The sequence below is a fragment of the Arachis stenosperma genome, chromosome 6, assembly GCF_014773155.1.
Source record: "Arachis stenosperma cultivar V10309 chromosome 6, arast.V10309.gnm1.PFL2, whole genome shotgun sequence".
Classification (NCBI taxonomy): domain Eukaryota; kingdom Viridiplantae; phylum Streptophyta; class Magnoliopsida; order Fabales; family Fabaceae; genus Arachis; species Arachis stenosperma.
Genome location: NC_080382.1, coordinates 130,727,593 through 130,743,916, shown reverse-complemented (window position 1 = coordinate 130,743,916; position 16,324 = coordinate 130,727,593). Strand labels below are relative to the sequence as shown.

The 16,324-nt window shown below is 38.6% G+C and overlaps 1 protein-coding gene and 1 non-coding gene across 2 annotated transcripts; one reads left to right on the top strand and one right to left on the bottom strand.

Annotated features, from left to right (window-relative positions):
• Window positions 1–5,136: 5,136 nt before the first annotated feature.
• LOC130932528 (F-box protein CPR1-like) lies at window positions 5,137–7,640 on the bottom strand. Its single transcript, XM_057861858.1, has 2 exons — window positions 5,987–7,640; window positions 5,137–5,761 (listed from the first exon to the last, which is right to left on the bottom strand). Exons 1-2 carry the CDS (start codon window positions 7,234–7,236, stop codon window positions 5,605–5,607), a joined length of 1,407 nt encoding a protein of 468 aa, XP_057717841.1. The 5' UTR covers window positions 7,237–7,640; the 3' UTR covers window positions 5,137–5,604.
• Window positions 7,641–15,759: 8,119 nt separating this feature from the next.
• LOC130937871 (small nucleolar RNA R71) lies at window positions 15,760–15,867 on the top strand. Its single transcript, XR_009069064.1, has one exon. It is a non-coding gene; the product is annotated as a small nucleolar RNA R71 (small nucleolar RNA).
• The last annotated feature ends 457 nt before the right edge of the window (window positions 15,868–16,324 follow it).

Below are 16,324 nucleotides of genomic sequence, written 5' to 3'. Positions count from 1 at the left end.
TTTTGCACCTCATAGAGGTTTATGGAGAACTAGGGTTACTTTTATGTATTTTGGGTTATGGATCTCTATATGTATGTATATAAATATTCTCATGTCAGCCTTAGCTTCGCATCTTGAGTTAGGAGCTTGTTATTTTGTACCCTTGACCCTCTGTTCTTGCTTTCTATTTATATGTGTCTATGTACCTTAACTTTCTTCGTATGCAAGTAATCCTTTCCTGAGTGTTGTGTTTTTAATTTTGCGATTTTGTTTTACCTATCCTTCAAGGCTTCTCGTATATTACATTCTTTTAATTATATATATATATATATATATATATATATATATATATATATATATGCGTTGTGCTTTTAATTTTGCAATTTTATTTTATATTACATTCTTTCAATTATTATACACACACACACACACACACACACACACACACACACATATTATTTTAGAGGTCGTAATACGATACCACCTCTGTTTTACGACTTAAACATAAAGCTCTGTGTGGTAGGGTGTTACAGTCACAAACTTCTCGAGTGCCGTATTACATTCTTTCAATTATATCTCACACACACACACACACACACATATTATTTTAGAGGTCGTAATACTATACCACCTCTGTTTTACGACTTAAACATAAAGCTCTGTGTGGTAGGGTGTTACAGTCACCAACCTCAAGTGCCGTATTAAGAACAAACTTCTCATTTATAGGAAGAACAAATATCCCATCTACATCAAGAATAAACATTTCATTTACATAAAAAATTAACATCTACATGCGTATATAAAACTTTCAACGCATACCTTCTCATAGCATCGATCTGCGCATCCATCATGTTGCTGTAGACGTAGCCTTTTGGATCGTGAACACCGAAAGCGTTACCGAGAAGAGCGTAGTCGAAGTTGGTATGGTTGTCTCGGTAGGCGAAGTAAGGGTAAGCGTTGATCCTGAAGGGAGCACTGGTATTGGCTAAGAAGGTAACAATGTCAGTCATTATGGGAACGAGGTTCATGGCGAAGGTGGTGGAGGAAGGAGGGAAGGAAGTAGCGAGAACTGCCATGTTGTGCGGCATTGTGACCTTGATCTTGCGATCGAGGCCGTGGGAGGCAAGAAAGGAGTGGAGATTCTACATGGTTTTGAACAATGCATTGGCGTCGAGGTGGTTGCAGCGGCGCAGGTGAAGATGTGGTGGTGAGAGGGAGAAAGGAGATCGCTCGATTATGGAGGAACAATAGTGGTGTTAGGGAGTTCGTCGGCATCGTCGGTTGGAGCCCGCGCGGTGTTGGCATGGTCGGTTGGAGGGGGGTTGTAACGGCGTAGGTGAAGCTGCGGCGGCGAGAGGAGACTAGAGATTTGGAGGATATGACAATGTTAAGAATAACCATTTGTAGTGCAAATGAGTTTAATTGTTAATCCTAATTTTTAAAATTTTAAAATTTGATAATTGGATAAGTAATTAAAAATATGATTTATAATTATAATGTAACTTTTTTTTAAACCATTGTTGATATTATTTATACTTATTATTGTTTTTTTATACTTTTTCGATATACAATAGGATATAATAATGTTGTTTAATCTATGTAACTAATTTTATTTAATGGGATAATGTTTTGTCGTTGTTTTATGATAACGAGCTACCATTACAGAGCACCGGCAAATACATACCCAATCTAGTATTATCTCTAGAACTGATGCATTGTCTTTTATTTTTGTAAATAAATAAGATAAAATAATAGCATCATTGATGTGTACAATCAGGTCCAACTTGCTTTAGAAAATTAAATTTCCTTCTCGAGCAGCTCGTTGTTTTAATTTTTCGTACGCAATAAGAACTGATCTAAAGGATAGGTTCGAAGACTAGTCTTTCGTAAAAAGAAAAAGAAAACAAAAATCCCACAATAATTAAGTTTAAGTCTTTCGTTGTTTGTATTCAGTATTTTATTTGTATGTGCAACAACGGAAAATGAAAAGAGAGATGTATGCCACAACTCTGACTTTTATTTATTTGATTTTTATTATCAATCGAATATTAAAAGAGAGATAAAATTTTCGAAAAATTTATTCTTATGACGACTCATAGAAAGGTATTTTAAGTTAAACAAAATATTTCACAAAATATTTAAAATTTGTATCATTCTTTTTATTAATATTCAGATGAAATATTTTAATTAGTTTGTATATTTTGTGTTTCTGGATGTGATTGTTGTAACTTGTAACTCTAATTATTCTTGATAGCAGTGTTAAAAGAGATTAATTAAAAAAATAATTTTATTGTAAATTTTTTATAATCTCCTCTCTAGAGTTGAGTATGTAATCTAAATGATTGAAAAAAAAAAAAGCTATTTTAAATTAAAGTATTTAAAATATTTTTAAATACTCTGCCATCGAAAGGTTTATATCCAAACAGAGCGTTGATACATTCAATTCAACTCTTTGAGGTTTCCATTTCTAACATAAATAACCATAATTATAACATCAGCACCTTTATTATTAGAGAAAGTATAAAAAGACAACACTTATGACAAATAATATAAATAACGGACTAAAAAAATTTAAATTAATTAATTTTTGTTATTAACTAATTTTTGTTATTAATTTTAGATATAAATAATATTTTTAACTAAATTATTATCTATCTAATATATTGATAATATGCTATTAGTCAATTAATACAATAATGTGACGTGGGATGACAAAAAACACATGTATATTTCGTTTGAATAATGTCTCATATATACAAATACAAAAATACATACTATAAAAATACTCTACATATAAGCCTAAAAATACGGCAAAACAAAAATCAATTATATTATATATATTAAAATTAGTCACTAAAATTAATTATTAATATAAAAATAAATTAAATAAAAAATATATATATATATAATTGAATTTAATATACAAATAATATTTTTAAATAAAAATATATTCTTTTAATGACTTTTTTATTTATATATGTATAAAAAAATTATTTATTCTCAAAATGCGTATAAATGGTGGGGAAACAGAAAACAAAAAGTGTAGTTTAGGGGTTTAATCTTCTTTTGGTGGGGTTAAAGAAAATTGTATTGAGGAAAAAAAATATTTTTTATTAAAATGAGTGGTAATGGAATTAATGTAAAAAAAAATCTTAATAAGTTGAATGAATTTCACATTTCTGCGCATTTACATTTAAAGGTTAATTATTTTATTAATAAAAAATAATTGTTATTGATAATAAATGTATAAATTGAATAATTGTATTTTGACCCTTCTCTATTTTAGCCGGCACGTGTGCTAACTCCGCATGGCACACTAGTCAATGTTTTTACTTCAGATAAAGTAGATTCAACCACGGAGATTAGGCGCCAGATGCTTGAACCATATTTAAGAAAAGTTGGATTTTATTATGCGTCTTTGATAAAGCGTTTTGACTTTTGAATACGACAATCCACTTATTAGTGCACTTGTGGAAAGATGGCGTCCTAAAATCCACACGTTCCACCTCTGATGGGGTGAGTGTACTGTTACTCTAGAGGATGTTGCTATGCAGTTAGGATTACCAAGCGCGAAAGTTATGGGAAGTATGTTGTTGTTTCCATCATGTGCTATTTCCATCAATAAGGTGCTCGTGTACTTACCATACAAGTGTGTTTCGTCAATTGAGACTAGTGACTTGCAGTGCTTGAATGCTTCAAGACACGATTGAAATGACCAGAATACTTGATGTAACATGACACTGTCACGGTCGAACATGTTTCCCACGTATTACGGTCGGGTTTGTAGATCGACAATTGTACCTACGACGATTATGCTCATTTATCAAAAAAAGAGTAACAAACACAAACAACGTCGCAATCCGAATAAAGTCACGCATATTTTCATACCTAGAATGAAATTTTGCAACGCGCTGAAATATCTCCGCAGCTGGTTGTATGAATCATCCCAGTCTCCATAGATTCTGACTATTGCCTTTTGCTTCGCTAGCCAATCCTTCTTGTAAGACACCTTGTATCCGTATGTTGACTCCACAGAACCCTGCAACATCTTTATGCAAATGGTCGCATCTGCCTGAACCATGGAGAATATGTGCTAGCATATGACATTGCTATCAAGTTGAGCATGATCTTGCGACGTCGCAGTTGCCAAACAACTATGAGGTCCGTGGTATTTTCGGATCTCCCAAAATCTGGAAGCCTTCGTCTTCGCAACCCTTACCATCCAGCAACATTGGTCACCAAAAAATTTGCATCGACATACATAATTACATACCAAGTTTGATCTGACTCTACCACTTTGTATTCTGCACTTCTACGAATGTTGTAGTTCTTAATAGCAAGCATCGCTCTTTCTCTATTCAGGAATTTCAAGCCAATCTCCAACTCCATTTCACTGGTCAAAGCATAGTTGCTAGAATGTCTCCCGCGGTAGTCAAGTTTATTGGACCAAGACTCAATGCAAGATAGTGGCCGGGAGTGCTGCTGGAAATGCCACCTACCCCATCATATTTATTGGTTCGACCCGAGTTGGGATAACCCTTTCGCCCTGAAGCGGTTGGGTTTCAAGAACAACTTCTGCTTTCTCCCCGCTATCATCCTCAATCTCATCTTCGTCAGATGCGTCTGCCAACCCGTCCGCAATATCTTTTGGGGATGCAACATATGGGTGGTGAGGGAGGGACATCCGTGAGGATTTTTTGCATTCTGGGCCGGCGCCACGAAGGCGTTAAAAGAGGGACTCTGAGCCCTACCAATCCCCAAAAAGGGAATGGCTTCACCGGCACCGAAATTTTGCATTTCCTCCACGTTATTCAAACTAGATGAGCTACCCCCTCCCCCCACATCTTGAAGCTTCACACAAAGTTCCATGGAATAGATGCTTCCAATGCTACGATGATAGGAAAACATCATCGAAACATGATGGTCAGATTTAATATGCATTTTCTGATATGCAAACGAACTGGCTACCACAACTGGCATCCTATAAACTAGGTTACTGATCTCTTTTTTTTCAATCAACCAAGTATTCATCAGAATAAGATTTTTTAATTGTTGCAAAGATGATTGTGGAGAAATCATTATCTAAAATGGATCATCACATATAAATATTACACCTTCGATTGTATGAAAAATTTCTCCATTCGGATATATAATCACATATATGTGTTCAGAAGCCATTTCCACACCAAAAATTGATGATATCAAGCTCTATGGAAATGGAATTCACGGAGAAGAAGAGAAAGTAGAAGAAGTGAGAATTGGAATTGTGGCATGACTTCCGTAGGAGAATGGTTTATATAGCCTAGCTTTGGTTTTAATTTGTGTGAGGTATGCACTTAGTTGCCTCATTTCGTGTGTGGTACACCAGAAATTAGTGCCCATTTCGTGTGTGTCCAACTTGACACGCTCTCCATTTTGCGTTTGCCGTGCCACCATTTTGCGTTTGCCATGCCTGAGTTCGTTTCTCCAATTTGCGTTTGCCATGCAGAAAATGGGAGCTCCATTTCGTGGCCAATGAAGTTGAGATGAGATCTCTAATTCGCGGGCACCATGGTTGAAATACTGAATAATACCATTTCGTGGATGTCTGACCTAAAATAAAACTGCGCATTTTGAACTCACTTTCTATTCATGCGCATTTTGGGAATAAATGATTTTCTTATGCATATATAAATAAAAAAGCCCTCTTTCAATGTACATAAGAAAAAGGACACTCCTAATGCGTGTCTGTCTTCCATGTCTTGTTTCAGTAACACACATGGTGGCTTTATCCAAATGCAACCTGATATGTAACAAAAGCAATAAAAAAAATCCCAAGAAAGATCTTTAACATAAGGAAAAGGTATCTTATTGCTAATCTTTTGACAGAGTAATTAGTTCATTTGTGTACTTAAATAAATGTCTGAGATTAAAATCTCAACTTTTCTGTATTGAATTAATACTTAACCTACGAAACTAAAAGATATCGTAAAAAAAAAAAAAAAAAAAACTCTTAATAGAATCTTACAAAAAGGAAATGAGGTCCGTGTCAGTTTGATTGAGCAGAGGATCCGGAACCAAACAACAAGAAACAAATTGGTGAGGAAACTCGTTCCCTCTATGAAGTGAAACAAGGCTTTGAGTATACCTAGCAGCTCTTAACGAATCATACTTTCCATAAACCTCAAGATCCCTCATTTCCTTCGATTCAGATCCATACATCACCAATCTCTCATTGCTATCCTTCCAAAGAAACCTGTCATTCCCATAAAACCCAACAAGCTTGTAAACCACCATCACAGGTCCAACACTGTATAGCTTAACCCAAGATTCATCGTTCCAATAATCCTTCATTACCCATACATCTAGAACCTTCTCTGCTCCCCTCACAGGGTAAACAATAACTCCAATGGTACCTTCAAAGGGTACGAGAGTCGCAAACTCTTCTTCGCGAGAGTACCTTATTCTCGGTAACTCGATCTTCCTGAAACACTCACTGACATGGTTGAATGCTAGAACAAGATCTCGCGTTGACTGCATCTTTCTTCGGTCAACGCTGTTGCTAACATAGCTCCACCAGTGGCAACAATGGTTGACGTAAGTGTAAACACGAGAAGAACCCCAAATCTCAAACGGGAGAGGAAGAACAGCATCATCTTCAAGTTTTCGCCATGAATTTGAGTTGAGGCTGAACAATTCAGCTGTCCAGTACCCTGGTTTTCTCTCATCTGTTTCCTTCAACCAAAGATCCTTGATCACAACAACTTTGAAGTCGTTAGTTTTTGGATCAAACCCGAACCCAGAGTAATCAGTGAAGGAATAAGTGCCACGTGGAGTTGTGAATTGAGATTCAGGCAAAGCCTTGAACTCTCTCAGAGAAGGGTTCATCATCACATTTGGGTTACCCTCTAAGAAGTATATGCCATTGCAAGGACCCATGATTTCGGTCCAGTATTTGTGATCAGAGTCGTAATCATAAGGAGGGTTCAGAATTTCAGAAGAAACAGAGCCTTTGGGTTCTTTGGGGTCCCAAGAAAGAAGAGAGATATAAGTTTTGAGACCAGAAAGAAAGGGTCTTCGAATCACCAAGAGTTCTTCTTCTTCTACTTCTTCGATGTTGTTGTAGACAACGTAGTGATTGGTCGCGAAATGAGGATCCGTTATGATATCGAACCATGATTTGCACACGCACTTGCATCGGAGAAGAAGCTTCACCGGTAACCTTGAGAGGATTTTGGACACCAATTCTCGTGGCAAAAGATCTAAGCCTCCCACCATCACTCTGTTTTTTAATGATAGTGTTTACTGTTTAGTGAGGTTTCTTGATTCTTGATGGAACATAGAATAAGTAAAACTAACTACAAGGTTTCTTGCGTTTTGGTATTGATAACTGAAACTTAAGGATGAGAGAACATTGTAGAAAGAAAAAAAATAATTAAAATCAAGGTATCTTGCTTTTTTGGCAGTGACAAGTGTGATAATAAAACGGAAGGAATAAAAACAAGGAACAGAACATAGAATTAAAAAAACACCCAAGGTTTCTTGCTTTTTCCTGTGATACTAACGGAAAAGGAAAGGAGAAGATAGAGCAGTAGAAAGAAATCAAAGAATAAAACTAAGGTTCTTTTCCATTATAAAAATATTAAATAAGTGAACCGGGACATAGGATGAATAAAGCTATCAGAATACTCACACGATGATATTATTAAACCGTTAAATAGTTTAATTAAATATATCAAATCATCTAGGATAAAACTAATGGTTTCTTGACTTCCGTGTAACAAAATATAAAAGGAAGAGAAGATAGAAAGAATAAAACCATAACCATCTTGGTTGTCTTTATTGACTTTATCGACCATTTGCCGGTCAAATTTGGCCATGACAACGATCTTGATTGCTACATTAGATGAATTAATTGAAGTTCAAGAAGTGATGTAGTATTTCTTTCTTTTATTTTTATTTTCCGAAATGAAAGATTGATATATATACCTTTCGACTTTGATGTAATACTGATAAGATAATTTTAGAGAAGAAAAATCTTTGTTGGGCACCACTTAGAATTAACTTTATGATAAAATTATTTAAATACGTATAAATTTTTCATCTTTTAAAATATCTGTAAGTTTTTATTGTAGTTCGAATAAAAAATTGCAATTTATTTAATTCCAATTAATTAGAAAGCATGCTACTTAGAGTTAATCCTCATAGAGATAATTAATTCTAATAATATAGGTTTCGTATTAGCATGATAGAAAATGACAGCTCAAACAAAAATCGTTTCCAGTGGTTTTTCAAATTGGTTATAATAATTAAATTTTTGGTGACTTTATAATAATTTAACTTAAATATGAAATACAACTGTTACGGTGGGTAACCGAAGATTAATAAGATGGATGGCTTTGGATGGCCCAACTGTCCGTGGATGGTGGCCTCTGAGCTAGTCTGCACGCTGGAGCCTCCTTCCGACTTGTGCTCGTGAGTGAATGGGGGTGGTACCTGCAAAGACACTCCGATGCCTAAGTTAGCAAGGGTGTGAGCAGGTCTAGAGAGTATTGGGCTTAGAGATACCTGAGGGGTGTCAGTGTATTTATAGTGGTGAGCCAATAACCACCGTTGGAGTAGTGCCATATTTTTAGGGTGTTAACCGTCCCATTATCTTAGGGAGGTTAAGATATGGCTCGATAAAGTAGCCAGAGAGATTTTAGGGGCAGTTACTCATTTGAATGAGTGCTTATCTGCCAACTATTCTTCGTCCCGATTTCTTGGGAGTAAGTCGGGTTTGACACCGACTTCTTAGTGTGAAAGTCGGTGCTTAGTAAGGCTCAATCTTCTGGACTAGGTCTTTTATTTGGACCTGGGCCTTTATTATTGGGCCAGGGTATGAACAGTGCCCCTACTTGAGCCCAAGATTCCTTTAGGGCTTGGGTTCAAGTATTTAACTCGGGTTCGTAGCCGACTTTCTCGGAGAAAACACGGGTTTTTAAACCGACGTGATTTTCGCGACCTTTTGTTTCTGACAGTTACGTCTATTCAAGCGTCGTGTCCGTTAGGGATGCACTTAGGGATTGATGGCTTTGGTAACGGTGCACTCTCATTAATGACTGCTCCGTTTTTACCATTATGCCCCTTAGCATGTTTATAAATACTTTTCCTCTCTTTCATTTTTCCGTTTCTGCAATCTTTCAAATTTCTTCTTTCTTCGTTCGTGCTGCATTCTTGCGTTTGAAGACTTCTGCTTCTTTCAACCTCCACCTTTTCAGATAAAGGTTAGCTTTTCTTCTTTTATGACATGCTTTGTGTTTGCATGCTTTTATTTTCTTTGGAGAGGGAGAAGTGACGTTGTAGGCTTTCGTATCCCCTTAGGGACTCTCGTTTTTTATTCTTTTTCCTTTTTCCTTTGTAGGTGTTCGTCGTATTTTTAGAAAAATGTCTTCTGTAGAAGCTCTTTCTCAATGGGTTGATGTCACAGTTCTAGGAGAGAAACCTTTGGTCGATGCGGAGTTTATTACTCATCTCCGCACTCACCACAGGATTTGTGTTTCTGAGGATGACGAGCCGAAGTATGAGTTGGTAGTCTCGGGTCCAGAAGACCGGGTTTGCTTTGGGAGGGCCAATGAGGTGTCTTCTCATTTCTTCTTTATGTATGAATGTATGATCACCCGTCTGGGTGTCTTTCTTCCTTTTTCGGATTTTGAGATGTCTGTTTTGCACCACTGTCGAGTTGCCCCTACCCAACTTCACCCCAACTCTTGGGGTTTTCTGAAAATTTATCAATTTATTAGTCAAGCTTTGGACTTCCCGACTTCTTTGAGGATTTTCTTTTTTCTTTTCCACATGACTAAGCCCTTTAGTGGGCTAAACAACAAACAGCAATGGGTGTCCTTCCGAGCCATATAGGGTCGGAGGATTTTCACCCTTTTTGATGAATCCTTCCATGACTTCAAAAATTATTTTTTCAAAGTGCAAGCTGTAGAGGGTCACCACCCCTTTTTTCTGGATGATAACTCTTCTCCTCGCTTCCCCTTATACTGGCTGGAGGCCTCCCCTTGTGAGAAATATGGTCTGGATGACCTGGATGAAGTAGAGGCTGCCATTGTGGGGTTCCTTCGAGAAGTGTGGGGGAGGGCCCCATATTTGGATACTAAGAAGTTTCTCCAAGGGTCTCCGACCTTTATCCAGGCGCAGCTAGGTAGCTTTTTCTTGTTTTAAATTTTCGACTTATCAACTGATCTTTCCGACTTGTTTGATTCCTTAGCTATTGTTTTTCTTTTTTCAGAAATGGCCAAGACAAATGCTCAAGAATCTTTTCAGAGAGTCCAGGAGGCCAAAGCCAAGTCTCGCGCTCGGGCTGGTGGTGCCAGGGTTATCTCTCCTCCTCCTCCTCCTCGGAACATTGGGACTCTTTCCAAGCCCGTCGTGATTTCTTCTTCAACTCCCCCTCAGCCGCTTGGTGCGCGAAATTGTGATCACTACAACTTCACACAACTAACCAGCAAGTGCACTGGGTCGTCCAAGTAATACCTTACGTGAGTAAGGGTCGATCCCACGGAGATTGTTGGTATGAAGCAAGCTATGGTCATCTTGTAAATCTCAGTCAGGCAAACTCAAATGGATATGGTGATGAACGCATAAAACATAAAGATAAAGATAGAGATACTTATGTATATCATTGGTGAGAGCTTCAGATAAGCGTATGAAGATGCCTTCCCTTCCGTCTCTCTGCTTTCCTACTGTCTTCATCCAATCCTTCTTACTCCTTTCCATGGCAAGCTCGTGTAGGGTTTCACCATTGTCAGTGGCTACCTCCCATCCTCTCAGTGAAAGCGATTGGCATATGCCCTGTCACGGCATAGCGGAATTCAGCTGTCGGTTCTCGGTCAGGCCGGAATAATATCCATTGATACTTTTGCGTCTGTCACTAACGCCCCGCCTGCTAGGAGTTTGAAGCACGTCACAGTCATTCATTCATTGAATCCTACTCAGAATACCACAGACAAGGTTTAGACCTTCCGGATTCTCTTGAATGCCGCCATCAGGTCCTACCTATACCACGAAGATTCCGATTAAAGAATCCAAGAGATAAACATTAGAGCCTTGTTTGCTTGTAGAACAAGAGTGGTTGTCAGTCACTTTGCTCATGAGTGAGAATGATGATGAGCGTCACATAATCATCACATTCATCATGTTCTTGGGTGCAAATGAATATCTTGGACAAAGAACAAGCGGAATTGAATAGAAGAACAATAGTAATTGCATTAATACTCGAGGTACAGCAGAGCTCCACACCTTAATCTATGGTGTGTAGAAACTCCACCGTTGAAAATACATAAGAACAAGGTCTAGGCATGGCCGAATGGCCAGCCTCCCAATGATCTAAGAACTAGATGTCCAAAGATGAAAATACAATAGTAAAAGGTCCTATATATAGAGAACTAGTAGCCTAGGGTGTACAGAGATGAGTAAATGACATAAAAATCCACTTCCGGGCCCACTTGGTGTGTGCTTGGGCTGAGCATTGAAGCATTTTCGTGTAGAGACTCTTCTTGGAGTTAAACGCCAGCTTTTATGCCAGTTTGGGCGTTTAACTCCCAATTAGGTGCCAGTTCCGGCGTTTAACGCTGGGAATTCTGAAGGTGACTTTGAACGTCGGTTTGGGCCATCAAATCTTGGGCAAAGTATGGACTATCATATATTGCTGGAAAGCCCAGGATGTCTACTTTCCAACGCCGTTGAGAGCGCGCCAATTGGGCTTCTGTAGCTCCAGAAAATCCACTTCGAGTGCAGGGAGGTCAGAATCCAACAGCATCTGCAGTCCTTTTGAGTCTCTGAATCAGATTTTTGCTCAGATCCCTCAATTTCAGCCAGAAAATACCTGAAATCATAGAAAAACACACAAACTCATAGTAAAGTCCAGAAAAGTAAATTTTAACTAAAAACTAATAAAAATATACTAAAAACTCAACTAAATATACTAAAAACATACTAAAAACAATGCCAAAAAGCGTATAAATTATCCGCTCATCACAACACCAAACTTAAATTGTTGCTTGTCCCCAAGCAACTGAAAATCAAATAAGATAAAAAGAAGAGAATATACTATAGACTCCAAATTATCAATGAAACTTAGCTCCAAATTAGATGAGCGGGACTAGTAGCTTTTTGCCTCCAAACAGTTTTGGCATCTCACTTTATCCTTTGAGATTCAGAATGATTGGCTTCTTTAGGAACTCAGAATCCAGATAGTGTTATTGATTCTCCTAGTTAAGTATGATGATTCTTGAACACAGCTACTTTATGAGTCTTGGCCGTGGCCCAAAGTACTCTGTCTTCCAGTATTACCACCGGATACATACATGCCACAGACACATAATTGGGTGAACCTTTTCAGATTGTGACTCAGCTTTGCTAGAGTCCCCAATTAGAGGTGTCCAGGGTTCTTAAGCACACTCTTTTTGCCTTGGATCACAACTTTCTTTCTTTCTTTTTCTTTCTTTCTTTTTCTTTCTTTTTCTTTTTCTCCCTTTTCTTTCGTTTTTCTCCTTCTCTTTTTTTTTCTTTTTTTTTGTATTCACTGCTTTTTCTTGCTTCAAGAATCATTTTTATGATTTTTCAGATCCTCAGTAACATGTCTCCTTTTTCATCATTCTTTCAAGAGCCAACAATTTTAACATTCATGAACCACAAATTCAAAAGACATATGCACTGTTCAAGCATACATTCAGAAAACAAAAAGTATTGTCACCACATCAAACTAATTAAGCTAGTTTTAAAAATGAATTTGAAATCCTGTACTTCTTGTTCTTTTGTGATAAAAACAGTTTTCTTTTAAGAAAGGTGATGGATTCATAGGACATTCATAACTTTAAGGCATAGACACTAAGACACTAATGATCATAAGACACAAACATGGATAAACATAAAGCATAATTTTCGAAAAACAGAAAAATAAAGAACAAGGAGATTAAAGAACGGGTCCACCTTAGTGATGGCGGCTTGTTCTTCCTCTTGAAGATCCTATGGAGTGCTTGAGCTCCTCAATGTCTCTTCCTTGTCTTTGTTGCTCCTCTCTCATGATTCTTTGAGGAGGAGGATCTCTTGTTTGCTCCATTCTTTTCTTAGTGATGGGCTTGAGGTCATGCCTTCTCAGTTGAACCGGCTTCCCTCTTGAATTTCTCTTCCATTGGGCGTCCTCTTCACAGATATCTATGAGGACTTGGTCTAACCTTTTGAGCAAAGTTGACCCTTCTTCATGGCCACAACTTCATAGAAGTGGTCTTGATGCACCCTTGAGATGAATCTCTCCATCTCCCATGACTCGGAGGTGGAAGCTTTTGCCTTCCCTTTCCTCTTTCTAGAGGTTTCTCCGGCCTTAGATGCCATAAATGGTTATGGAAAAACAAAAAGCAATGCTTTTACCACACCAAACTTAAAAGGTTTGCTCGTCCTCGAGCAAAAGAAGAAAGAAGGGAGGAGAAGAAGAAGAAAATGGAGGAAGAAGGGAATGGCTTTGTGTTCGGCCATGTATGGGGGAAGAAGTGGTGTTTAGGGTATGAGTGGTGAAGAGAAAGATGGGTTTTGGGGAAGAGGTATTGAGGTGATTGGTGAATGGGTGAAGAAGAAAGAGGGTGGTGGGGTGTTGATGGGGATCCTGTGGGGTCCACAGATCCTTAGGTGTCAAGGAAAAGTCATCCCTGCACCAAATGGCATTCAAAAACACGTTTTGAGCCAATTCTGGCGTTAAACGCCGGGCTGGTGCCCATTCCTGGCGTTTAACGCCAGGTTCTTGCCCTTTTCTGGCGTTTAACGCCAGTCTGGTGCCCCTTTCTGGCGTTAAACGCCCAGAATGGTGCCAGACTGGGCGTTAAACGCCCAATTGCTAGCCTCACTGGCGTTTAAACGCCAGTGGGTTCTTCCTCCAGGGTGTGCTGTTTTTCTTCCTGTTTTTCATTCTGTTTTTGCTTTTTCAATGGATTTTGTGACTTCTTATGATCATCAACCTACAAAAAAAAACATAAAATAACAAAAGAAAATATATAAAATATAATCATTGGGTTGCCTCCCAACAAGCGCTTCTTTAATGTCAGTAGCTTGACAGATGGCTCTCATGGAGCCTCACAAATGATCAGAGCAATGTGGGAACCTCCCAACACCAAACTTAGAGTTTGAATGTGGGGGTTCAACACCAAACTTAGAGTATGGTTGTGGCCTCCCAACACCAAACTTAGAGTTTGACTTTGGGGGCTCTATTTGTCTCTGATTTGAGGGAAGCTCTTCAAGCTTCATCTCCATGGTGACAGAGGGATATCCTTGAGCCTTAAACACCAAGGATTTTTCATTCACTTGAATGATCAGTTCACCTTTATCAACATCAATCACAGCCTTTGCTGTGGCTAGGAAGGGTCTGCCAAGGATGATGGATTCATCCATGCACTTCCCAGTCTCTAGGACTATGAAATCAGTAGGAATGTAATGGTCTTCAACTTTTACCAAAACATTCTCTACAAGTCCATGAGCTTGTTTTCTTGAGTTGTCTGCCATCTCCAATGAGATTCTTGCAGCTTGTACCTCAAAGATCCCTAGCTTCTCCATTACAGAGAGAGGCATGAGGTTCACACTTGACCCTAAGTCACACAGGGCCTTCTTGAAGGTCATGGTGCCTATGGTACAAGGTATGGAAAACTTCCCAGGGTCTTGTCTCTTTTGAGGTAATTTCTGCCTAGACAAGTCATCCAGTTCTTTGGTGAGCAAGGGAGGTTCATCTTCCCAAGTCTCATTTCTAAATAACTTGTCATTTAACTTCATGATTGCTCCAAGGTATTTAGCAACTTGCTCTTCAGTGACATACTCATCCTCTTCAGAGGAGGAATACTCATCAGAGCTCATGAAAGGCAGAAGTAAGTCCAATGGAATCTCTATGGTCTCATTTTGAGCCTCAGATTCCCATGGTTCCTCATTGGGGAACTCAGAGGAGGTTGGTGCACGCCCATTGAGGTCTTCCTCAGTGGCGTCCACCTCCTCTCTTTCCTCTCCATATTCGGCCATGGTTATGGCTTTGCACTCTCCTTTTGGATTTTCTTCTGTATTACTTGGGAGAGTACTAGGAGGGAGTTTAGTAACTTTCTTGCTCAGCTGACCCACTTGTCCTTCCAAATTTCTGATGGAGGACCTTGTTTCATTCATGAAACTTTGAGTGGTTTTTATTAGATCAGAGACCATTGTTGCTAAGTCAGAGGTATTCTGCTTAGAACTCTCTGTCTGTTGCTGAGAAGATGATGGAAAAGGCTTGTTATTGCTAAACCTGTTTCTTCCGCCATTATTATTATTGAAACCTTGTTGAGGTCTCTCTTGATTCTTCCATGAGAAATTTGGGTGATTTCTCCATGAAGAATTATAGGTGTTTCCATAGGGTTCTCCTAGGTAATTCACCTCTTCCATTGAAGGGTTCTCAGGATCATAAGCTTCTTCTTCAGATGAAGCATCCTTAGTACTGCTTGGTGCATTTTACTTTCCAGACAGACTTTGAGTGATCAAATTGACTTGTTGAGTCAATATCTTGTTCTGAGCCAAAATGGCATTCAGAGTATCAATCTCAAGAACTCCTTTCTTCTGATTAGTCCCATTGTTCACAGGATTCCTTTCAGAAGTGTACATGAATTGGTTATTTGCAACCATTTCAATCAGCTCTTGAGCTTCTGTAGGCGTCTTCTTCAGATGAAGAGATCCTCCAGCAGAGCTATCCAAAGACATCTTGGATAGTTCAGAGAGACCATCATAGAAAATACCTATGATGCTCCATTCAGAAAGCATGTCTGAGGGACACTTTCTGATTAATTGTTTGTATCTTTCCCAAGCTTCATAGAGGGATTCACCATCCTTCTGTCTGAAGGTTTGGACTTCCACTCTAAGCTTACTCAATTTTTGAGGTGGAAAGAACTTTGCCAAGAAGGCATTGACTAGCTTTTCCCAAGAGTCCAGGCTTTCTTTAGGTTGTGAGTCCAACCATATTCTAGCTCTGTCTCTTACAGCAAAAGGGAATAGCATCAGTCTGTAGACCTCAGGGTCAACCCCATTAGTCTTGACTGTGTCACAGATTTGCAAGAATTCAGCTAAAAACTGATGAGGATCTTCCAATGGAAGTCCATGGAAATTGCAATTCTGTTGCATTAGAGAAACTAATTGAGGCTTAAGCTCAAAGTTGTTTGATCCAATGGCAGGGATAGAGATGCTTCTCCCATAGAAGTCGGGAGTAGGTGCAGTAAAGTCACCCAGCACCTTCCTTGCATTGTTGGCATTGTTGTTGTTTTCGGCTGCCATGGGTTCTTCTTCCTTGAAGAATTCGGTCAGGTCCTCAATAAAGAGTTGTGCC